Genomic DNA, 26,215 nt, shown 5'->3' with positions numbered 1-26,215 from the left:
CCAGGTTGCCTGCTGCTTCAATAGTTTTCTCCTTCCAGACCAACCATGATCTGATCGAATCTGAAGAACCGCAGCCGTGTCCCCTACAGGTTCCATATAGTCAGGGGGCAAACCCTAAGATTGATAACTATGCTCACGCTTCTGGGTAAAGTTTGACAACCTTATTTTTTTGTTAGAAGGAACCCCTAGGAGGAATAATAGGGGTGTTGTCATCTTGGATTTTTTTGCTGGTGACCACTGGAGGCGCTGTAACATTCAAATACTCAATTCATGCATATGGTCACAATAATGGTCAAAATGGACAGTTTATATGCAAAATCTGTTCAAGATTTTATATTTAGGGAAATGGATAAAACATCAATTGAAAAACATTTTTTTTAATTGTATTGCTATATTTTGTCCAATATTGGTTAAAAAATATGACTTTTTTATAGGCGTTTTTAACACACACATAATAAGCATCTTTTTTCTTTTTTTTTTTTTTTTTACAGTGAAACACATTTTCTATGAAATCCTGTGTCAAAAACGTCTATAAAAAAGTGATATTTTGTATCCAATATTGGCTAAAATATTACAATATGATTCATAAAGGCTTTTTTAGTATTGTTTTATCTATTTCCTTAGATATACAATGTTTTCATCTTACGACGGAGTATTAGGGCCAAACTAAGACAAAAAAAATAGGAAATTACGAGAATAAAGTCATAATGTTGCGAGAATAAAGTCGTAATAGAATAAAGTCGTAATATTATGAGAATAAAGTCGCAATATTACGAGAATAAAGTCGTAATAGAAAAAGTCGTAACATTACGAGAATAAAGTCGTAATTTATGAGAATAAAGTCGTAATATTACAAGAATAAAGTGTTAATTTATGAGAACTTTTAACAGGAAGAGTGTGTTAAAATGTTGAATATTGAGCATCTTGTGACTTTATATTTATATATTTATAATATATTTAATATTACGACTTTTCTCGTAATATTACTTTATTCTCAAAATATTACGACTTTATTCTCGCAACATTATGACTTTATTCTCGTAATTTTACGACTTTATTCTCATAATATTATGACTTTATTTTCGTAATTTCCTTTTTTTTTTTCTTTGTTTGGCCCTAATACTCTGTTGTATAATCTTGACAATTATGCATACAAACATTGACCAAAACTGACCATATGCCTGAATTGAGAACTTGAATATTCTAGCGCCTCTAGTGGTCACCAGCTAAAAAATTCAAGATGACAACACTCCTAAGGTTCCTTCTATAGATTTGTTCTAACAAAAAAAATAGGTTGTCAAACTTTACCCAGACATGTGAGCAAAAGTCTTAACGGAGGCTCTTTTCTAAAGTTGCCCCTTGACTAATATGTTCATGGCTTCCACTTGGGCCATGATGACAAGCTCAAGCAGACACTCCAACCCCTCTTTATTCAAGTAGCCCATTTTTAATCCAGATGGGGCCCACATGCACACACTGGCTGGACTGGGGGCCTGAACTCTGAGACACAGAGGTATTTTAATAGATATAATAAAGATGATGAGAGAAAAAACATTACTGACTTTGATCCAGCTTTGGATCAGATTTCTACTGATGAAGCAAGTTTACTTTAAATCGTGTATAATCTTTCATCCTTTTTTTCCTGTCCTTGTAGAGATGGGCTTCCATCAGCGGTGACACACTTAACCCCCCCCTCCTCACTGCCTATCCAGCTTTAGTCTTAATTATACGTTAAGTAGAGAGAGGGAGAGCGGATAAAACAATGTCTGTAATTACTCTTTAATCTTTTAATACAACACATTTGTACGTCAATCAGATTAATGGTTCTTGGTGGATGATGGAAAGCTTTGATGTCCACTTTGCAGGCTGCACTTTTCCAGCTGCCAGATGAAGTCATGAACAGAGAGAAAAGTGAAGAAGAATTGGTGGACTCACGCGTAGGCTTCAAAGTCTCCGTTGTTGACAGCTTCGATGAGCTGCTCTGTGATCTTTATGATCTCCTGCTTCCGAGCTGTGGAGATGAGACACAGAGAGAAGACGAAGATTAAATCCTGGACAGATCGGCTCACGGCTCCAGAAACTCCTCCATCCGCCGCTGGATGCTGCACGCTGCTCTAAACCAGAAGACCTGGTGACTCGTCTGAAGTCTCACAAGTCACCAGTGGTCCACGCTGAGACTGCCTACGTACCACCCATCGTCCGTCTAGACGTTGTGTCCCTCTCCACCTCTGTCCATCGCCCGTCACATCTCCTGCGTGCATGCAGCGTTGCTTTTCTTGTCCCAGCCCTTCGGGTGAGATTTACTGTCCCTTTCCCTTCGCTTCCTCTCCAGACTGAGCGGAGGGCTTAACTCGCTAGGATTGACTCGTTTCCTCTCGTCCTCCCTCCCTCCCTCTCTCCCTCCCTTTCTATTTTTTATGCCACGTTGTAAAACTTCACTTCATACACCTGCTTCCATAAACCTGACAATCATTTTAATTCAGTAGAAGTGGGGAAACCCCACAGAAACATCAGTGGTCCTCACTCATAACCAGACTCCAGGAGTTTTCATAACAGCCATGTGCAAAAGTGCACTCTTTTAAACATATTTCTTGATGCAAAAAAAATCATAATATCATAGTAGCTTTTATCTATCCATCCATCTGTCCATTAGCTTCCTCTAATCTGGGTTCAGGTCATCGGGGCAGCAGTCTAAGCAGGGAGGTCCAGACCTCCATCTACCCAGCTACCTCCTCCAGCTTCTCTGGGAGGACATGAGGTGAAGTAGGAGGGGAACAGAAGAAGGGGTCCTTTTTCTGTTTTTCTGTTGTCCCCGGTGGCCACTCTGGAGGGGTACCAGGGGCAGGTGGAGGTTTTGACTGTTTTTTCATCTCAATCATCGTGATGAGTGCCAGCTCTCAAAGAAGTAAGATGCAGAAACTAGTGGTGCCGATGAGGAAACAGCAGGGGTATCCCAGTCCTCTCTACGTGGACTTTGCACCATGCAAACTTTTAAGAGACTTTAAAACTTCCTCAGAGAGTTCACCTGCGTTACCTGGCAGTGTTGCCTATGTCATCATCAGCATAGTTGTTGCCAAGCAATAAACACAACATTGTTTCGCAACAATTGCAATGAAGTCTCTATCAGCTACTCATCTGACTTTCTAATAGTCTGTGATGTTTATCAAATCTTTTCTTTCTTAAATATTTCTATTCTTAGTGATTTATACTCCAACATCATTTCAGGGATCAGAGACGTACTGTTGGTCAGCGCGACCTGTTACAGCGGGGCCGCTAAACACTACACAAAGTAGATTGTGTTTGGTTGATGCATTTATACCTTTCACATCTTCATCCTCAATTGTTGTTTGGCTGCTGTCAGATGATTCCTGAAAATCACAGAAAACATCTCAATAATCATCAAAGATTTCAAGAAAGACCCTTTAAAACACATCCAGATGTGTTTACTCACAAAAGCATGCACGGTCTCACAACACACTCCTGTTGTGCCTTTTAATACGAAACATAACAGCTGCACTTCTGAGTGTGATACTAAATCCCATCTCAGACAGGATGCGGGTTAATCTGGCAGCGTTTCTGCCGACGAATGCTGATCTTTCTCAGCCAGCGGCAGGACCACTGAGCTTCACTCATCTGAGCACAGAAGCACAGCAAAAGACAACAGAACCATCCACAACACCCACAGAACCACAGAACCTCCAGCGCTGTCATGCATAAAACACAAAGAGATGACCATGGATGCTCAACGGAAGTAAAAACCACCCCGCAGCAGTACAGATAAGCCGGGACGGGTAGGAAAGCAAGTGAAAACGAGGATGGCGGATGGAGGGAAGGACCAGGAATGGATGGATGGAGGGGGGAGAAGAAGATGTACCTTGATCCCATCTACTGGATTATGGATAACGGTAATCTGAGGCTCCTGGAGGAAGATGGAGAAAGAGAAATGATGGTAAAAAAGAAAGGTGTTTTGTGATTAACAAAATGAGACATGGAGAGAGGAAGAGCAGAAGAGTGTAAAATGTGGAAAGGAGGATAAAGTTTTGGACATCAGGACACAGATCAGAGAGTTCATGGTAAAGAATGACGGCAAAGTTAGACTTAAATGTGTGAGGGATTGTTACTTTATTTATCCTGCATTTAATACAACAGGAAATACTTGAATACTCTGATATTCCTCTCTTTACATCTGCAGTCTTGTGCTGTCGGAACCCTCTTTGCAGCAGTACCACTTCTGACCACATGGGGGCGATGTATCACAAGAAGGTTCATGTGTCAACTCCTGGTGTAAGACTACAAAGTGCACCTCAAGTGGCACAAAGTGGTATTACGAGTCATGCCAGACCATCCCCAGTCATTAACAGCCTCCTGTCAGTGGACCTTGTGTCAACACAGCAAATTTAAATGCCCCCATGTGGTCAGAAGTGGTAATGCTAGATCCTTCCACGCGTTACGTCCGGCCGGAGAAACCCCACCCTGTCTGGTGAAAAGATGCAGCCTGCTCACTTCTCAGGTCTCAAGGAGGAGACCTGCCCAGGACTGTCACTTAGGTAGGAGCACTGGGTGATGAAAAAAATGGGGGAAAAAAATCGGGGATAAACATATATATAAAAAAAAGAAGTGGTAATGCTACACAGGGTGGCTTTAAAGCTGTTATTTTGACAATAAAAGTAAAAAGTCTTAGTAAATACAGCCTCAGCTGAGCAACAACATATAACTGTTTTCACTGTGATTTTATTTAAATCGAATTAATTTAATTTAAAAAATTAAATAATAAAGATAATAATATATTCACTATAGATCAGGTTTATCTACAGGTCATCTATAGAGGGAATGCGCATGACGTCATAGATGCAACTTCACAGCAGGTTACGCCCACTGAGTGGCAGAAAGACTGAGTGGCAGAAAGACTGAGTGGCAGCGTAAACTTTCAGTTTGAGCAACTCGAAAACATCTCAAATGGGAAAGAGCTGTTGTGCAATCGACTGTACTCATAGATTTAGCAAGAAATCAGAGTTATCGTTTTACAGACTGCGAAAAATAAACTTAAGAGAAATGGATCGCTGCAATTCGCAGAAACAACTGGATCCAGACACTGAAACGTGGATTTGTGGTTCCCATTGTATCAGGTAATGTTGGATTTTTGGGTAGCTAACGTTAAACGGTCAAATCATAAAGTTTGGTGTCCTCATCACTTTAATTTCGCCAACAAATCCTGCCTTGAAGTAGTACCAAGCGTCAAGACTTTTGTTTTGATGCTTTGCTTCGAGTATTTCCCCGGCGTAGAAATTAAGTACATATGAATATCAGGAAACTCGATTCATGGCCAAACATTAATGTCCATGGACCACTGGTTCTTCGGGTAACTGTACGGGTCACTGTCAATTCCAACTGCCTTTAATTTAAGCTGATAATCGGCTGTTATCCCGTCTTTTCCACAGTTTCCCCTACTAGTTGCAGCCATTTTTGCCACTCAGTGCGCGTAAGGGGTCGTGGTCCAGTGAGAAAGTGACGTCAATGCATACCCTCTATAGATCAGGTCTATCTACAGGTCAGGTCTATCAATAGATCAGGTCTATCTACATATCAGGACGTGCCGCGCTGTGACGACATCTCGGCACGTCCAATAGGAGAGAAGGTGGTGGATTCATCCTGCTGAGGCTTGGACCAACTCTCCCCAACATTCTGTCAAACTGCTCCCTGTTCAGCCTGAAGTACCTGGAAGCGTTAATCATGGAGCTGCAGCTCCCGAACGAGCCTGTATTCCTCCAAATCCTGTCTTCTCATGAGGATTTCATGGACCCATATCCTCCTTGCTGCTGCTGCTGCTGCTGCTCGTCGCCTCCTCATCAGAAGAAGAAGAACTAGGCTACTGTACCAAGTGGGAAAAGGGTGCCAGACCAGAAAAACTTTTTTCGGTCGCCTAGCAACAAATATGTGCGCGATGCGCACATGCGCGCATTGCTCTGCACCTTGCTCTGCGCCCACCCTGTGGTGGGTGCGGCGCAAACCACACTCTATGTGAAAGCAGCTTTAAGCGGTGAAATTAAAAAATGTTCAATTCGGGCAGGCAGGCGCAGCACAAACCCCGCGGCAGGCGCCCTCTTGCGCGCCGCCGAGCTCGGCGGCAGAGCAGTCCGTTCTTGCGCTGCGTAGCACATACACAATGAATGGGAAAGCCGGCGCCGGTCTGCGCTTTGCACCCTCTATGTGAAAGGGGCGCCTTTTTAATTTAACATCATCCTCTTTCTTTGGAAGCAGAATGAAAACGCAATCCTTACATTACGTTCAGCCCGCCACGTTGCGTTCAGCCCGCCACAAATAATTATTTTTTTTTTTTTATATTTTCATCACCGATTTTTTTCCCTGTTTTCATCACCCAATGCTCCTACCTAAGTGACAGTCCTGGGCATTGCCATCCTCTACCAACCCCGGATGGGCCCTGCTCTGAGCTCAGGTCTCCTCCTTAACCTTAGGAGTGAGCAGGCCGCTTCTTTTCACCAGACAGGGTGGGGCTTCTCTGGCCGGACGTAGCGCGTGGAAGGATCACGTTATTCCGGCCGGATCCTCCCCACCCCATCTGGCGCCCCAACTGGCCAGAGGGGGCATGTGTAGCCCAGGACTGTTGCATGTTTTTGTGAGGGTAGCTCACATTAGCTACCCAAGGGAACACAGGGAGAACATGCAAACTCCACACAGAAAGGCCCTTTCGCCAACCCCACCCAGGGTGTGGTTGCTGAAGTCATGGGGGAACTAACACGCATTTCAAATATTTTAAAAGGAAGTGAACCTCCAAATCAAACTGTCCAATAACGTCTACCATAATCTGTTTGTCCCACTAAAGCCGGAATTATGGTTCCGCGTTAAACCAACGCAGAGCCTACGCCATTGTTGTGACGCCGTCGTGAACCCTTTGGACTTCTCGACACTCCATTTTGCCGCGGTGCAATACCCCCCGAGAGCGCTAGTTGATACTTTTGTTTAGCTTCCGGTTTTTCCGGGCCCAGTGAATCAAAGAGATAAGGACAACTAATGTGCAAAAAACCAAAACAACCCCCCAAACAAATAATCACACACACACAAAGAAAAGAGCGCTGAAAGTTCATTACTGCTTCACGAACCGGACGCGTAGTTACATTTTTTGGGTGGTGCACGTCAGGCTACGGTGTAGGCTATGGTGTAGGCTACGGAGAGCCTCCCGCATACCCTATGGCGTAGGTTTAACGGGGAACCATAATTCAGGCTTTAGATTGCACCGAGCTGTTTCTTCTTCTATTCAGTTGTATTGACGCAACAGGCGCTACCAACAGTTTGGGGGTGGAACTGCAGCAGTGATCATCAAATTCTCAGCTTGCCCGTTGATTGACAGAACAGGGGCACTTCAGGGGCCTATCAGATTACAGGCGGGGCCTTGGCCACATCACAGAGGATGCTGCCCCGATCCACCTATTGATCTCCCGCTCTGTTCTTCCCTCACTCATGAACAAGAGACACTTCAACCCCTCCACTTGGGGCAGGACCTGATCCCCAACCCAGAGAGGGCATTCCACCCTTTTCCGACTGAGGATCCCGGTCTTGGATTTAGAGGAGCTGATTCTCATCCCAACTGCTCCACATCAGCCTCCAACCGCTCCAGTGAGAGTTCCAGGTGCTGGAATGATGAAGCCAACAGAACCACATAATCAGCAAAAAGCAGAGACCCAATTCTGAGGCCACCAAACCGGACCCCCTAGAAATTCTTTCCATGACGAAAAAGGGCAGCCTTGAGTCCAACCCCCACGGGGAACAAGTCCATCTTACAGCCAACAATGCAGACCAAGCTCTAACACCAGATGTAGAAGAACCGGACAGTTCCGGGAGAACCTCCTAAATACCAAAATGTCTCACTTTCATCATATGATATGTTTTTCTTCCTGTGCCCGTTTTTCAGTTTCTTGTGGTCTGAATCTGGTAAAAAAAACTTCATCATAGGAAAATAATAATAATAATAATAATAATAATAATAATAATAATAATAATAATAATAATAATAATAATAATAATAATAATAATAATAATAATAATAATAATAATAATAATAATAATAATAATAATAATAATAATAATAATAATAATAATAATAATAATAATAATAATAATAATAATAATAATAATAATAATAATAATAATAATAATAATAATAATAATAATAATAATAATAATAATAATAATAATAATAATAATAATAATAATAATAATAATAATAATAATAATAATAATAATAATAATAATAATAATAATAATAATAATAATAATAATAATAATAATAATAATAATAATAATAATAATAATAATAATAATAATAATAATAATAATAATAATAATAATAATAATAATAATAATAATAATAATACCAGAGCAGTGGTGGGGCCTTTGGGGCTGGTGACTGTGCTGTTTCTGGTGCTGTTTGTCTGGGGCTGTGCAGGAAACAGAAGATGCTGTTAGTGCTCAGAGAATATGCAGAAATATGGAGACTGGCGCCACCTGCTGGCCGTGATGAGTGTGGTTACTGTTTGGAAAAGAAGAACAGCGTAACAGAAGTGAAAAGAGTCAGGGAAAACTCCAGGTTTATCGTTTGGTCATTCTGCCGTGGATCTAAAAGGGTTTCAACAGCCTGGACATTTATAGTATCATAAACTATTACTGAATTGATCCTAAAATTCAATCAATGACAGCAGCGAACCTCTTTAACGCCTGTTGGACCCAGAGGATCAAGTAAGCTGCTTTGCACATAAATATAATTGTGTGATGAAGTTGGTACCCACACTTTTAATGCTTGCTTTTGTGTCTATGTGTGAAAAATAATAAAAAATATTGATCTGATCATTCTGGGTTTTAATACTAAGAAAAGAAAACGAACAACGAACAACAAAGCTTTACAAAAAAGAAGCCAAAAAAAAGAAGAAGGAACTCTCAGTAGATGTTTCCTGCAGAAGGATGAACCCCTCAGTAAATGTTTCCGTCAGCAGGAGGAACTCTCATTAGATGAATTCTTCAGCAAAAACCCTCGGTATATGTTTCCCTCAGCGGCAGGATCTCTCAGTAGATGTTTGCTTCAGCAGCAGGAACTCTAAATAGATGATTCCTTGAGCAGGAACCCTCAGTAAGTGTTTCCTTTTGCAGGAACCCTCAGTAGATGTTTCCTTCCGCAGTAGGAACCCTCAGTAGATGTTTCCTTCAACAGGAATCCAGAGTAAATGTTTCCTTCAGCAGCAGCAACCCTCAGTAAATGTTTCCTTCAGTAGGAGGAACTCTCGGTAGATGTTTCCTTCCACGGCAGGAACCCTCAGTAGATGTTTCCTTCAACAGGAGGAACTCTCAGTAGATGTTTCCTTCTGGTCAGGAATTCAGGTCCGTTCTTCTTTCCAGTTCTCTGAAGGTCCACAGCATCTCAACCAGGTTCATGTCTTGATTTTGCCCAGATCCAGATGCAGATTTGTGGACCTCAGTCCTGCTTCCATGTTCTTTTTAGACAAAAGAGGTTTTCTCCTCTAAACTCTTCCAGACAAACCGTTCTGGTTCAGTTCTTCTGATTGTCATGGACTTTAACTTCTAACATGTTGTGTGAGGCCTGGAGGCTCTGAGATGGACCTGTAGAGGTTATTTTGTATTTCTCTGATCATCACAGTCTGAACTTGGGGTAAATGTGCTGAGATGTTCCTGTTCCCGGCAAGATTGAAAACCAGCTTAAATGTTTTCTCAATGTAGAACGTTGAACTCCAGGTAGTTTTGAAATGCTTTTGTAACACTTTCCAGACGGATGTGCAGCAACAAAGACCCTTGCTAATGCCTTGCCCTGTTGGCATTGTGTTAACACACACTCGAATGCTGCAGATCAGCAAACTGACAAAACATATGCTTTTATAGGAGGATTGGGGATGATGATCATCAGCTCATGGATGCAAGTGACCCGCTTAAATCCTCGGGAAGCAGTAAGAGGTACTTAGGATTAGCCATATGAGTCGTTTTAAGTGTCTTATTCTTTGTTAAATAAAGACAATGAAAAAGTTACATCTTGTTTTTCTGAAGTTGTGTTTGTCTATTAAGACCAAGTTGTGTTTGTCTATGAAAGGTATAGTCAGTAATGTTGGAGAGCTAGCTAAATTTGAAAGTGGCACCTCCTCTAAGCCCCACCCCCTCCTCCCCCTCCCGTCAGTGCTCCGTCTAAAGCCACGCCCCCACAAACTTTGGGGACCGCACATTTGCAGGAGTCGAGTTTTCCAGGACATTTTGGACAGCACATTTTCAACCACCCCATGTCTCATTCACCTGTAAGCGAGGCCGGTTTTAGGGGGGGGCAGGGGTGGGCTGTGCCCACCCAAACGTGCGTCCTGCCCACCCAATCAAAGTTATGGGGATCCTTTATTTTTTTTATAATTTTATTTTTTTATAAATATAAAAAAATATCACAGAATATCTGTACCATTTCTGATTGGGTGGGCACTGCGCATCATTTTTAGACACAACAATGAACGCAGACCGCAAAAGTTGTGTCTCGGCGGAGGGATCCGACGTCCCAGCAAAATGAGGACAACAGAGAAGTTCAGAACAGCAGACAGAGCACACACTGAAGGCTGATTTATGGTTCCGCGTTACACCAATGCAAAATGGTGCGTGTCGCCGCGTACCCTACACCGTAGGCTATGGCGTACCCTACCGTGTAGCCGTGGCAACAGAGCCTGCACGGCACCGCAGAGCACCGCCACCCGCACCGGCGCTCTCCGCCCTCGCCGGGATGGAGACGCCTCCATCCCCACAGACCCCCATACTGGGGAGGTGGTATTTTTGGCTGCGTTTTCTCGTTTTCTGCGCCATTCTTCAGCAAACGTGACTCGAGTGTGTAAAGTTTTCCGGCAAGATTTTCGACGTGAACGAGTGCGCGCATGGGACGGAGCCATTCGGTGCACAAAAAACAGATTGGTCAGAGTTTTTACAGGATTAAAGCTGTCAGAGAGGTCAGATTTTTTTCTTTCCTTTTCATGAACACATTATTCACTGGCTACTCTCAGGATGGAAGGACCATTTCACCCAGTATAACAATAAATGTTTTTGAATACGATTACAGACTATACCTTTAAGACCAGCTTCAATCAGATGATTATCATATTTTGTACAATGAAGAGGATTTAAGGAGTCACCGCTAACTTTTGCACGACTGGACATCAATATCACTTGCAAATAAAGAAAAATGCCCAGCTGCTTCACCTCAGTGGAGAAGCACAAAGTCAGGAGTCACGCGTGGTTCCCGACAGGACCGAGGCGGTACGAATAACATTAACTACAGAGCCGCTGCTTCAGAGATGATGTGACTGAAAACATCTCATGTAACCAACTATTTTTGCTACTTTGTTTTGCAGTTTTAGGAATATGAGGAGGAGTTCAGTGCGACCCAGGGTCTCTGGGGTTTGAAAGTGGAACCCGCTGTTTCACAAAACAGCCCTGAAGCGGCTCGGCCCATGTCAGCATTCAGCTGGAGTGTCAGTCCGGCAGAACAGCCACTCTTAAAGTAAGACCAGATATCCCACGGATCACCCATAGGAGGGTCTTCTCTGAACCAGGGGCCACCTAAACAGCTTTAATGCTGGAACACGGCAGTCAAGACCCCCAGGACGAGTCTGACGATGACCACTCTACATCAGTTATCACAGAAGTCAACAATCCTTCCGTGACGTCACCCACAGAGTTTTTAAAAACCTGTTTTTAAGACAGCATTTTTGAGGTGGTGACTCCGCCCATCTTCAGTTAATCTGCAAATGGGCAAAGTTCAAAACTCCTATCCAACCTGATAGTATCAAAGGTTGCAGTTCCTTCACCAACCACTAGGGTCTGGATCCAACGGTTGAACAGGTAAATTGTGTCCTCAAAATGGTAACTATTTTAGCTTAGCTTATGTGGCACCCTTGGCATTTATTGTCATCTTACGCACCAAATTTCCCTCACTCATGAACAAGACCCAGAGATATTTGAACTCCTCCACTTGAGGCAGGACCTCTCCGCCCACCTGGAGAGGGCACGGTACCCTTTTCCGGTGGAGAACCATGGCCTCGGTTTTGGAGGTAGCCTACCGATACTCATCCCCGCCTCTTCAAACCACCCCAGCACATGCTAAAGGTCCCGGTTCGATGAAGCCAACAGGACAACATCATCTGCAAAGTGCAGAGATGAAATCCTGTGGTTCCCAAACCAGATCCCTGTCCTGCCCCTGGCTATGCCAAGAATCCATAAAAATTATCAACAGAACTGGTGACAAAGGCAGGCTTGCCACCCGTCTTCTTACGTAATTCGGAATTAAAAGTTCCGTATTGGAACCCAGTTTATTCTGTATTTCACAATTGTCCCATGATGCACGTCTGTCACACTCGCACACACATGAACAACGAACTAATAATAATAATAAAGAACAGGATATATTAAAGACAGCAACATGTGTTGGTTCGCTCTCAAATATATTAATTAAATATATTATTTCCCACTACATGCAAAGTGAGATATTTCAAGCCTTTATTTGTTATGATTTTATGATTATGGCTCACAGTTTATGAAAACCCCAAATAAAAGAAAAATATATTTTTTTCATATTTTATGAAATCAATAAACAATTCAATCATCAAAATGATAACAGGTAAAGGCTTAATATATCTTGCGTTGCATGTAATGAGACTATGTAATATATTAGTTTCACCTTTTAAGTTGAATTATTGAAATAAATTAACTTTTACACCATATTCTAATTTTCCAACCTTCACCTGTTGGCTATAGTATTTATATTTACTTGCATGTACATCTTGGTTGATGTGGACATACATAGCATTTCAGTTGCTATATTTACAGTCATGCAAGTTCAATGTTATTAAAGCACTTTAAACTTTATATCAAATCATTTTGTTCTTTCATATAAAATAAATACATTTCTATGCATTTTAGTTTTGGGGATGTTCCCTTTTTTTGGCGCCTGCGCTGCTGAAATCGGGGCGTCCCTTATTTCTATTTCTGAAAAGTGGCAACCCTAGACAAAGGTCAGCCCTGCTGAAGGCCAACATGCACTGGGAACAAGTCTGACTTATTGCTGGCGATGCGAACCAAACTCCTGCTCCGATCATATAGAGACCGGACAGCCCTGAATAGAGGGCCCCGGACTCCATACTCACCAAGCGCCCCCCACAGAATGGCATGAGGGACACGGTCAAATGCCTTCTCCAGATCCACAAAGCACATGTAGACTGGTTGGGCAAATTCCCATGAACCCTCGAGCACCCTACAGAGGTTACAGAGCTGGTCCAGTGACAAAAGCCGCATTGTTCCTCTTGAATCCGAGATTCGACTATCGGACGTATTTTCCTCTCCAGTACCTTAAATTTATTCTGACAGAGTCCAGAACTCTTTAATGTGGCATTTGTTGCTAGGCAACCACTTGCCCCACGGCTGCTGGCCTGGCCTTTGGTTAGAGGTAGAAGTAGCTCCTGCTAGTTGCTGCGGCGTGTCACCATCACCCCCAGACCCTTTAAGTTCAACCGTGTGATGTTCACAGCAGTGTTTGGGAAAATTAACATAGTTATCATTAAAATAAGAATGATTATGTTCTGCTTTCTCTTAATTCAATGCTCAAATGTCAAATTCCCCAAAATGCTACATGCTAAGTAGCTAAAGTGATGAAAGTTAGCTGAGTGACGCCACAGACCACAATGCAGCAGTCATTCTAAAGCCCTGCCTCAAAATATGCATTAGTTCGTATTTTAATGTAATTTTAACACCAGTTACATAAAAAGATTCTGTTGTGTCAAATGGCTAGCTGTCATCGCTTTAAGACACACAGAATTTAGCCTTTCTAGTGGAAACCTTGAAACCTGAGCTGTGAATTAAGAGCCAAGAGAGAATACTCTCATTTTAACAATAATATGGTTCGTTGTGCCTTTAACTTTTGACCGACCACCGCAACACGCCCCGGCCAGGTGTTAACCAGGTGTCAACCGGGTAACAACCAGGTGACAACCAGGTGACAACCATCAAACCTGCGGCTGATGTCACTGATGGTCTACTTTACTCTTTACTTTACTCTACTCAATATATGAGACACATCCAACCTTGATCCTTGATATTGGATTGGATAAGGACCTTCTAGCGGTGAGGTAATAGTGATTTAAAAATAATAAAAGGATGTATAATAATAATTTTAATATTATTATTATTAATAATAATAATAATAATAATAATAATAATAATAATAATAATAATAATAATAATAATAATAATAATAATAATAATAATTATTATTATTATTATAATTATAATAATAATAATAATAATAATATGTAATAATAATAATAATAATAATAATAATAATACAAAAACTCTAAACTGATTCCAGGCCCACCTCCATGTGACGTCAGGGTGCAGCTCAGGCGAGTCTGCCATTACGTAGCCACAGATTAATCATCTGGTGGGAAATAATCTGAGATTAGCATCAAACCAACCGGCGAGAGAAGAAATGATGGGAGGAGGAAGGGGAGGAGGAGGAGTAAGAGGAGGAGGAGCAGGAGCAGAGGCTGAAGGAGGAAGAGGAGGCACAGAAATGGGCCAAGAGAGACAGTGAGGAGGATGTGATAAAATGTACAAATAAATAAATAAGAAACGTACAACAAAATCTGAACAGCGAACTTCAGATCTGTAGTTTTGTGTTTTATTCTCTATCTTCAAAATACAACAGCTGAATAAAGATCTTGGGAGTTCTAGGGGTGACCTTGTTTTGGAATGTCGCTCTACCAGCATGTGAAGACTCTGGTCCTGAACTCCATAAACTCAGACGTTGCTGACTTCCCATCAAAATTCACAGAACTCTAGTTCAACATTCCTGAGAAGACACTTCGGAGGCAAGCAGGAATGGAAAGTCCCGATCAGGTGTCAGGTTTCACCCTGAAACACAATGTCTGTCGACTCTTTGAAGGAACTGACTTAAAGTCTTTAATAATTGTGCAAAAATTAATACTCCCTCTTTTAATACTTCCTTTTTGGAAAAATAGAGTATGAAGTTGCTGAATAGAGTATTCAGCAAATATAACCTCAGATGAACAACATATAACTATTTAAAAACGTCTTCATCTGTCAGACAGGTGTCCTCACGTGTCTGTAGAAGACTCTGGCATACAGAGGAGTTCATGGTTCATGGTTCACTCAGTGACAGAGACAGAGACACAGATGGATCTCCTGGGGTTTTTTTTGCATTACATGGTCTGACTTTGGGGTAGATTTGTTGGGACGTCCACTCGACACCTTTCTGGACTCCAAACAGTTTGGAAATGGTTTTAAAACCAACAAAATGTTCTTCTCAAGTACTACTGCTGATGTTGCAGCGGTGAGGAGGAACACACGTTATATCAAGTAACGGTACAATGAAACCAGTTATATGTTTTTGATTGGCTGAAGTTGACAATATATTAAAGCCATGAGAAGATTGAACAGCATTTAGTGAGCTAAATCTCTATTTACTACCATGTTTTCTTTTTTTCTATATTAGTGATCAAATGAATTTTTATGATGATTTCATGACTTTACAGACCAAGAGCAAAATAAAGATTTATTGTACATTATTTATTCATGAGGATCGTTATGCAGCACAGAAAGACAATAACGATAACAAGAGTGATAATATGTGTATAAATAATTTCTGGGAGTCAGAATCTTTCCTGGCTTCTCAGGTCCTTTTAGTGCTTTTGTCAACCTTCACGCACCTCCGTGAGGACGTGAACTTATGCAGATCCTGTTGATAAATTGGTCCATTGGGATCAAACTTACACCACATGATTGTTGCACTTGACGTGGTCTTTTTAGTACTCCAGAGGACCAGAACCTTGTCAGAACTTAGCCATTCACTTTTCAAACATTTTCTCAGATGAAAAGATTCTGGTTCCCCTAAAAATACCTTACATTCCCAGCCACTTCCACTGGAATCACTACTAGGCAGGGGTGGGCTTTATGTGATTACTCATACAGGAGCGTCCAACAGGTGTTATTCAGAACAACCAATATTGCTAATAACACCTTCCTTCTGGAGCAAAAGGATGAAGGTATTATCACCAGTGATTCCGCGGTTCGTTGTTCCATCCTTCCCCAGCAATAATGAAGCTGCACTGCTCCTTAACAACAGCAGACTCTGAAGATACCAGACTGTCTGGCTGTTATCTGCATGGATCTGGCATCATGTGAGTTTGGAGCCTTTGGTGATGCTAATTTAGCGCATATATCATTTATGGTTGTAGAACAATCCTGACCATCAGGCTGACAAGATGGTGAGATGGCTTTGCCATGCTGCCTCATGCGCTGGTGTAGACGCCCAGCCACCAAGGTCAGAGTAACTCTCAAAGGCTTGAATCAACTGGACTTCCTTTTCTTCTGTTAGAACTGAGGATTCCCTCTGTATGGAAGGGGATGTCTTCCAGAGAAAAAGGAAATGAAAGTCCAACGGCCTTGATTTAAAGGAGCTTGAGGCGGGATTTATGAAAAATAATTGTATACGTTTTAATTTTTCTAGTAATAATGTCAGATGAAGCGTTCCAAACCAAAAAGAGTGAGCCCTCTAGTTAGTATATCTGTCCGAGAACGGGGAGAACGTGCATGCAGCGTTATGTGACGTCAAATCCGCAGCCCAGCGCGGGAAATTCGGGACCGAATTGCAGTACATTTTGCAGCACACAGCCTGTTCAAGGCAAAGGAGACATACACTAGAGGGCTCATTCTTTTGGGTTTGGAACGCTTCATCTGACATTATTACTAGAAAACTTAAAATGTATACGGATTTTTTTCATAAATCCTGCCACAATCCGGCCTCAAGCTCCCTTAAGACTTTGAAAGTTGTGCTTGTTCATAAGAGCAGCGCGTAGTGAAAAGTAGCGGCCCGAGTACAGAACCCTGTGGAAGACCCTGACTAACTCTGCCAAGACTCTTCGTTCACATGAACAAACCATAATCGGATGAATGTGACTTGAGCCAAGCTGGCCGAAATGAATCAGAATAAAACTATTCAATCTCCTGAATATAATCACCCGTTGATCAAAGCATGTATGACAAATGCAGAAGCAGCCCGGATGGACGAGGTTGAAAGTGAAACAGGAATCCATCTTACCTTGACGTCAGCCTTCTTGTTGAGGAGACTCTTGGCTGCTGCAGAGAGGCAGAATGACACACCCTCAGATGGAAGCGTACACATCATACACGTTCTGATGACCACAGCTCTTCAGATCTGCTCACACCGAAGCAGCTTAGTGGTCATTCATGCACGCATGCAGACAAAAAATATGATGACAAAAAACAAAAATGAACCTGCTCATCCACAAGCCTGAATTCTGACAAACTAACGTGCAGGATCCACACATCCCCCCACGGAAGGACAGAAAGAGTAACTCTGAGTGGGATTCATCCCTCCCTTTAAAAAAAAGGAAAAACACCTCCTTTCGTCCTTGAAAAAGACTAAAAAACACCACACAGTGGCTCCAAAACACATCCAACTGGCACCCCCTGACCCTGATCCACTGGCCAAAGTATTAGATAAGCAGAGGGCATCAGGAGGGGGGGGGGGTCTAACTAACTCTTGATATAATCCAAATACACTGGCGCAGAGATGCACACATCACCAGGAGATTAGAAGTGGTGGCAGGAGGGGAGTGGGATGGAGATGCAGGTGTGTGGTAATGGGTCAGTTAATCTCAGCAGTGGGCTGGATTACTGCCGTTCATGGGTTTAGTGCAGCAGGACATGAGGGCAGAAATGAACACTATGAAGCCACAACGTCTGTGTTTCAGTGCTTAAATGATTTTCACGCTGATGAAAGAGGAAGAAACGGTGCAGAAAGCAAGAGTCGTGTTGACATTAATCCCCCCCCCCCCCCCCCCGGCGTTGGGCAGCTCACAAGCGTTGACTCTTCTTAACATCCCACATTTAAAGCCTGACATCTAAGACTCTTCATCCTCTCCTAACTGCAGGAATTCCTCACTTAATTCCCCACAAGCCGAGTCAAGTCTCAAGCCATGACAGGAACAGCGCCCTGCTTCTCCAGGATGCTTACCTTGGCAAATGTTTGAGGAGCATGAAGGCAGGCAGAGAGGGAGAGAGAGATTTAGAAAGAGAGATTAAAACAAGCCAAGAGGGAGCGCGTGTGATGTTTCCGTTTAATCATGTCAGATCAGTGTGACGGAAGGTTGTGAAGTTTTAAGAGCACCGGGGAGTAGATGGCGAAGCGGCAGAGGGTGAGGGGGGTTTACCTTGTTCCACGATGCCGGAGGTGGTTCCTGCCACGGCGCTGATGGAAGCAGGCGCAGTCGTCTGCCGACCCACTGCAACAGCAGAAATAAAAGCTGGGATCTAGCAAAAATGTATTTACTTTATTTCAGATCCTCTTGAGTGTGACAGAGGAGGCCAGGTCATGTGATCTCAGCCAAGGAAGCCTGCAGAAAACAGCGATGGGGAGTCTGAGCTCCTCCATGCTCCACAGCAGGACGTCTAGACTGATCAGATCAAGTTTCTCATCTTGGTTTCTATGTTTCCACCTTGAGAGGCTGATGTGCTTTCTGTCAAACACCTAACTAAACCGGTTTCTACTGGACGTCTCTGCTGGGTCACCACGCTTTTAATCCTAAGGTTGCACGTATCAGGTATCATGACATACTTACACCACATCATAATTTACCTATCAAAGAAACAGTGTGTGAAGAGTCTAAGTACGCCCCAGGGTCACACCCGTTCATTTAGGCCGGCAGACGCCGCTAGGAACCAATTTCAACCAGGCCAACTGGACTTTTAATTCTGTTGCAGATATGCTGCTGAATAATGTTTCTTACTTAAACTTAAACTTAAACTTTATTTATTTGTATAGCACCAAATCATACAATATAAAATGCAACACATGGTGCTTTACATGCAGAATAAAATAACAATAAAAAACACAATTTAAAACATTCCATACGGCCCCACCCCCCACCCCCCACGCGTACACACACTCACTCACACTCATATACATGTGCACACACTCACACGCCCACACACACACACACACACACACACACACACACACACACACACACACACACACACACACACACACACACACACACACACACACACACACACACACACACAGTAAGTGGACTGGTGACATAGCTTAGCACTAACGATCCACTGGGGCCTCATCTATAAAGCTTGCTTGCGCAGAAAAAGCGCCTGAAAGTTGCGGAAGCCACCTTCTACGCAAATCCTCGGATCTAAAAAGAAAAAACTAACCGAAAAATCTGCGTATCTTTACGGCAACTCGGACCCTCCCGTAAGAATTTACTTAAGACACGGGGACAGGCTGTGAGGTGGTGAAATGAAGCCAGATTCATGTCATACTCTTAATAATGTCATCACATATCACAACATATATTAGACTTATAATAATAAAATAATACAATAAAATAAAATAGCGCTGATCGTGTCTCTCTGTGTGTGAAGCTCAGTCAGTCAGGAGGAGCTGCAGTGACACGCTGGGAACCTCCTCACACCCACCGCTTTAGGACAGAACAAATGAGGGGCTGCGTTTAGGGAGCTCCACGGAGCCCCTCATTTCTTCCCTAAAGGGACTAATGAGTTTTACACGTGCGCGAAACCTTTAGGTGCGGGTGTATGGTGCCTAAATTAGCAAAGCTCTCAAGTCTCACGCATTGAGCGTGAGACACACGCATTTCAACCAGTTCACACGCTCACACGCCACACCTGACATTTCTCACGCTGAGAAGTGATAAAGCCGAGCGCACAGAAATTAATACTGAACGGGCGGGGCGGAGGAGGATTTCTCTGCTGAGTTTACAGCGGTTCCGCGTTAGTGACCTACCAGCCAATCAGAAAATAGTATGTCTTGTTGTTGGGCAGTTTTTTTTTCCCGCTGCGTGCTTGTTCCGTGGATGCGCGTGCACGCACAGGTTGCAGACGAGTTGGAAAAGCAAAGCAAGGTAAATGGTAGGTAACTACTTCATTTATTATCATTCACTAGGTTAGTCATTGGCAAACTGTAAGTCTTCACTTATTGGGTGTCCTAATGTTGGTTTTATTAATTCAGCGGCGGTTTTGTAGTCTGGCCTCCACTGATGCTTCGTTTATTGAGCAAAAAAAGAATAGGGGAAGCTAGTGCACCTGTTTTGGAAACCTAATAATGCAAATCAAATTAAAATGAGTCACACTACCAAATAAACCACAATTTATGTGTGTTCTATTCGAAATAAATCCAAAAGTTGAGTTCATAAAGTAACTTTCTTTGCATTCATTTGATTACCAATCAACATACACTGGTAAGAGTTGCTTTACATTGTTAATATGGTGTTAAAAACTGTTGTGAAATGCAAAATAATAGAATTTTATACATGCAAATATGTGATTAATTACTGAAATTCAGCCATTAATCACGATTAAAGAAAAATTAATCGCTTGACAGCCCTAGAAAAAAGTAATCATGTATTCTTCCAATCCTCATATGTGAGTTTGTCTACCCAAATAGCCCACAATTGTGTATAACGTTATTTGAGCTTGGAGAGCAGCTCTCCCCTATTCTAAGCCAGTGCTTTCTCCACAAACCATAACGAAACAGAGCTACATGTCTGTGGATTAAGCCACAGCCACACAGTCAACTAAATGTAAAGTAAATAAACAGGTGCTTATACTTTCTAATATATATATCTAATATATACTTTCGTTCTAATGCAAGCCGGCAATATGTATAAACTCAGATAAGTCTAACAATAGGTAAACTAAAGTTTTATTAAAGACACCATATTTTTTAATTATTTTGATAATAGTTAGGCCTTCAGAGAAGGTCTAGACGGCCCTGACGGTCCGCCACTGGATTATAGTTTTAGTCTGAAGAGTAAAGAGTAAACGATGAACAGAAAGTGTGCCTATTTTTTACTGTTTGCCTTTGTCTATTTCAAAGATGTCAGGGAAGAAGCAAAAGAGCATTCTTGCATTCTGGGCAGCAAAGAGTCAGCCCCCTAAAAAGGTTGCCAGGTCAGAGGAGATGGTGGAAGAGACAATGGAGAAGACGGAAAGGGAGACTGTAGGGGAGATAGTGACGGCGGAGACTACAGAGGAGGAGAGAGTGGAGAAGACAGTTGAGGAGACAGAGGAGGAGAGAGTGGAGGAGACGGCGGAGGAGACAGCAGAGGAGACAGCAGAAATGGTGAAAAAGCGGCCATTAAGTGGAGCTGCCACCTATAGGTGCTCTTTTAAAAGTGAGTGGTCAGCAAAATGGCCATTCATCACCGTAGGCACCACCAGCTCCTACTACTGGTGCTCTGTCTGCAGACAGGAAAACTCCTGTGCCCATCAAGGTGTAACAGACGTGCACAGACATATTAAAAGCAAAGGACATCAGGCTAAAGAGCAGGCTATCCAGTCCACAAGTGGCATTACTACTTTTTTGCCCCAGCTTCTGTGTGTGGCATAACAGCACAAGAGGCCAAGGTACATATGAAAAGTAAAAAGCTTGTGATAACGTTCGTTTGCATTTTGCGTAACATTGTAGGTTATTATAATAATAAAAAAGTAACAAAACACTTAATACTGCATGGAATGTTTATATGATTTGGTGCTTAAATTCATCCCTTTCTGTTGCAGACAAGGAGAGCTGAAGTAAAAGTGGCTGTGGCAATGGTGCAGCATAATGTGCCATTTGCTGTCTCTGACCATTTCAGCCCATTATTAAAGGAGTGCTTCAGAGATTCCACCACAGCACAAAATTTCAAATGTGCCAGCACGAAAACAACGTGCATAATAAATGAAGCAGTGGCACCTCATTTTAGGAACAAATTGGTCATGAAGATGAAGGACAATCCATTCACCTTGATCACTGATGGGTCAAATGATACAGGTATTGTTTTGATAGCCATTGTATACATTTGTTTGTTTTCCACACTTTCCAGTACCTATTTCTTCACAGAACATTTCAGTGTGGTGTGTAATCTTGTAAAACATGTATCTCATCATTGCAGGACAAGAGAAGATGAACCCGCTCACTGTGCGAGTTTTTGACAGTGATTCTGGAAAAGTTGTCCATAGATTTTTGGATATGTGCACAACAAGTGGGCGTAGCTGTGGCACAGCGGAAGTAATCTTCCAAAAAATGAACGAGGTCTTACAGAAACACGCCATACCTTGGGGAAATTGTGTTAGCTTATCAATTGACAACGCACCTGTGAATACAGGAGCAAGAAATTCCATTGCATCCAGGATTCTGAAGGAAAATGCCAACACATACATCCATGGGTGCCCCTGCCACATTATCCACAATACCGCCAAAAAAGCTGGACTGAGGTTTTTGGAAGTAAGTTTGATCATGTATGCTTTCAGTGACCTATCAGTTGAGCTTAATCCCAGGTTAAATAGTTTGTTGAGCTGTGGTGTAATGAATCTGTGATGTGATTGAATGTAATGTCATTATAAAACATCATGTATTGCAGGTGACTGGATTTGATCCAGAGGATCTGGCTGTGGATGTTGGATACTGGTTTAAGGGTTTCACCAACCGTAAGGGTTACCTGTCAGGTTTGTGATTTAAACAGCACCAGTGTAGTACAAATGACATGAAGAAGACTTTCATTAGACTGAAATGTAGGATGTTACATTCTTGTCACAGAATTCTGTGAGTTCCATGGAAGCGAGTACATGGAAATACTTCAACACATTCCATTCGTTGGCTGAGCCTGGAGAGGTGTTTGACCCGCCTTCTGCAGCAGTATGAGCCACTCACCAGCTACTTCAAGTCATTAAGTAAGCCGCATATTTCACTGACACAAATGCAAGATTACTACAAGACTGAAACATATTTGGTATGCACAACCTATACTTTTGTATTTACAGATGAGAAACAACCAAGGTTTAGAAGGCTGGTGGGTGCATTTTCTAACCCATTAACAGAGGTGTACCTCCTCTTCTACCAAGCAACATTGCCAGCCTTCTCCACCTTAAACCTCCTACTCCAGAGAGAGAAGCCCTCAATCTTCCTTCTACATGAAGAAGTAAAATGGAAGGGTTGAGCTATGCTTCTGCAAATAATGTTCTGTACTTGGTCATTTTTTCATTTGCTCATACATATTGTTCAAATGTCATTTGAAAATCTTTTCTGAATTACAACTTTGTAGATGACAAAGTTCATCCGCAAGTTGTGTGCAAAGTTTCTGAAGCTTGCAGCACTGCAGAACCAAGGAGTTCATGACATCCAATACAAGGACCCATCAAACCAACTGCCAGGTAATATTCCCAAGTTTCTCATAGGCAGATACTCATACAATGTCCACCCACTGACCACAAATAGACTGTTTGTGAGAGTACTGCTCATTCAGTTATATGAGACTGATGTCCCTGATGTCATGGGATATAAATGTACGAGGGTTATGCAAATTAGCAGTTGTGGTTGTTCTTGGTTGCTAATGAACTCTGTTAAGGAAACGTATAGAAAACAACTATTATTACTTACCTGTTCCTAAGTGTAAAGTCTCTTGTTTACTCTATTGGAAGATGCTCTGTATTTTGTTGAAAGGTAAGGGTTTCACATTTTGAATAGATTGTGAAGTTTGATGATCACATCTGAAAAACAAACCTTGTTGTTTCTCCTACTGTAGCTTTATCAATTCCGTACACATTGTGTTCTTTAGGTTTCCTGAACTGCTTCCATTCCACGGACCCCAAGAGCACGATCAGCTCAGTGAGGAGTTCCTGGACTATCAACTGATGGACATCCCTATGCCCCAAGACCCAGCCACGTTTGACACTGAGGCTTTCTGGGGGAATATGTCATCACTGAAGAACAGGGTAAGAAATATTCTGCACCATCTGACATACACATTTACTTTATCAACTTTATAAATGCAAATATTTAAGAGTGTAATAAGGCCTCCTTGGTACATTTTTTCAAAGGTGACTGGTTTGAGCAGATTTGGACGGCTGTCTGAGATTGCCAAACTGGTGTTAGTGCTTCCACACTCCAATGCAGATGCGGAGAGAGTGTTCTCCATGGTGGGACTGAACAAAACCAAAACAAGGAACAGTTTGGCCCTGGATGGAACACTCTCATCCATCATGACTGTGAAAATGGCTGGCCTTGAGCCACAGTGCTTTAAATGGGAGCCCCCTAGCTCTGTCATCAAGGCATCAAAATCTGCTGCAAACACTTACAACACAAAACACCATTCATAAACTGAAATCCACACACACACACACACACACACACACACACACACACACACACACACACACACACACAAATGTTGAGCACTGCTGTTGTGAAAAGTGTCTTACTTATTATCCATTGGTTGGTTTTTTTCTTAAATTTATTAATAAAACAATTTATTTTATTTAGCTGGATTTGTCTTATTGGATTAACCCATTCTTTTCATTTTTATTTATGCTGGTCAATTATAAAACAGTATGTAAACTTGAACTGGTTTTTAAGTAGCAAAAATAATTGGGAGTCTAGATTGGGCCGAGGGGCCGCTGCGGCCAAAACGCACAGAATTTCAAGTCGCACCAGCCCTAATACATGTAATCTCACTCCAAACTTTTCATGAAACTTGAGAGCCCTGTAAATTAGGGTCCCGCGTTAAAACGACGCAGAGCCTACGGCGTAGGGTACGCGGCGACGCGCAGCTACGCCGTCAGTGACGCGGAACCATAAACCCGCCCTGAGCAGCTCTGAGGGTAGGGAGGAGGAGGAGGGGGAGCGGGGGTGAAGCGGGGCTGCGGGGCCGTTTTCGTATCGCTTTCATACAGTGTCTTGATAATTTGCAATTTAAGGTTGAGCCTACCGTTAGTTTTTAAACTGTAAAAAGTAAGGGGAAAAAAACATGATTTTGAAAAGACGGGGGGACGTGTGTGTGTGTCCCCCTGTTGCGCCGGGGAACTCACGTCGTTTAGCGCAGCAACGGCGTGCTGCCACTCACTCGCTTTATTTTATTGTATACTATTTATATACTTATTCTAACTTTTACTGTGACCACCAAATAATGTGGTTTTCCTGTCCTCCACATCATCTACAACATCTCTGTCTCCGCGAAAGTCAGTGTCACGGTGGCTGGTACCTCTCATTCATTCTGACCGTTTTATAATAGATCCATGATTCTGACGCCAAACAGGCTGCAGGAAGCCACTGCGCATGCTCAGTAGGCTCATCCATATGCATTTATGGGCGTGTTTCAGCTGCGCAGCTTTCCAGCTGGATTGTGATTCATGAAGGAACGTTGCGTGCAAATCTGCGTGCACATGGTTTTATTGATCCGGATTTTTTTTTGCGCCCGGCATTTTCGGTTTTTGAGCGTACGTGCACTTTTAGTATGAATTCTACGCAGTCCATTTTAAATGAGGCCCCTGGGTGAGGAAAACACTACCTATGGGTGGCCGTCCACACCGAGAGGCTCCACCGACCATGACCACAAGGAGCATCGCCACAGAGACCCCCCCAACCCGGACAGACCGGGGCAGACCCCACACAGAAGGTGGAGTCCCACTGTAGAAAGATAGACTCCAAATAGTTTGGAAAGCTTTTCATAATCCCTAACAGATTCATGGAAAACAATAGTGACTCCTCTAAAATCATTGCCTTTGTTTTTCCTTTTTTGCCCTGTGTTAAAACCTCCTTGCTCCAGACCAGCAAACGGCTAGAGCTGTAACAGATATGCTCACGTTTGCTGATGGATGCAGTACGGGTGTACTTTCACACGTTTCTTCTGCCTTTTGACATGTTTGCTATTATAGCGACACTACGTAACTTTTCCACCTTAATATAATATTTCCAGAGTCATTGTGATGGTACATCAACTTACAACAGGTTTAATGACACCTCTGTCATGGTCTGAGGGGGTCTGTATCGGCACTATGTAACTTTGAGGAGCATGGTAGGAACCCTGCCACACTAAAAAACGACACATTTTTACGGCTTTGACTGCTTTACGGCACATACGTCACTTCCCCCTCCATCCCGATTCGTAGTCGAGGCGAAAATGGGCGGGGCTTGGAGCGCAGCTCCGCAGAAGCTGGTAACCCGTTGCTGTGTTGTAGCTGCAGCAGCTCCACACAACAGACGTTGGGAAAAGATTGCTAATGGTTTAACTTTTCACCGCTTTCCTGCTCGGAGGCAGAACCACGGATGCCGGCCAATTATCTGAGATAACAA

The 26,215-nt window shown here is 42.6% G+C and overlaps 1 protein-coding gene and 1 long non-coding RNA gene across 8 annotated transcripts in view; one reads left to right on the top strand and one right to left on the bottom strand.

Annotated features, from left to right (window-relative positions):
- The window catches only part of LOC133455135 (calcium/calmodulin-dependent protein kinase type II subunit beta), a 63,453-nt gene that overhangs the window by 6,524 nt on the left and 30,714 nt on the right, over positions 1-26,215 (bottom strand). For 3 of the 7 annotated variants that reach the window (XM_061734015.1, XM_061734012.1, XM_061734014.1), the window contains 6 exons: positions 18,288-18,359; positions 17,153-17,187; positions 8,391-8,453; positions 3,875-3,919; positions 3,320-3,368; positions 1,936-2,011 (listed from right to left, as the gene is read on the bottom strand). In XM_061734015.1, the coding sequence (XP_061589999.1) occupies positions 1,936-2,011; positions 3,320-3,368; positions 3,875-3,919; positions 8,391-8,453; positions 17,153-17,187; positions 18,288-18,359 (340 nt within the window). The remainder of the gene's footprint in view (positions 1-1,935; positions 2,012-3,319; positions 3,369-3,874; positions 3,920-8,390; positions 8,454-17,152; positions 17,188-18,287; positions 18,360-26,215) is intronic. The other 4 variants (XM_061734013.1, XM_061734017.1, XM_061734016.1 and 1 more) reach the window with 2 other exon arrangements.
- LOC133455138 (uncharacterized) lies at positions 21,876-22,565 on the top strand. Its single transcript, XR_009783488.1, has 3 exons — positions 21,876-21,919; positions 22,041-22,372; positions 22,509-22,565. It is a non-coding gene; the product is annotated as an uncharacterized LOC133455138 (long non-coding RNA).

Source organism: Cololabis saira, chromosome 11 (assembly GCF_033807715.1).
Source record: "Cololabis saira isolate AMF1-May2022 chromosome 11, fColSai1.1, whole genome shotgun sequence".
Taxonomy (NCBI): domain Eukaryota; kingdom Metazoa; phylum Chordata; class Actinopteri; order Beloniformes; family Belonidae; genus Cololabis; species Cololabis saira.
Note: the sequence above shows the minus strand (reverse complement) of the source record. Positions and strands in the feature narration are given on the sequence as shown.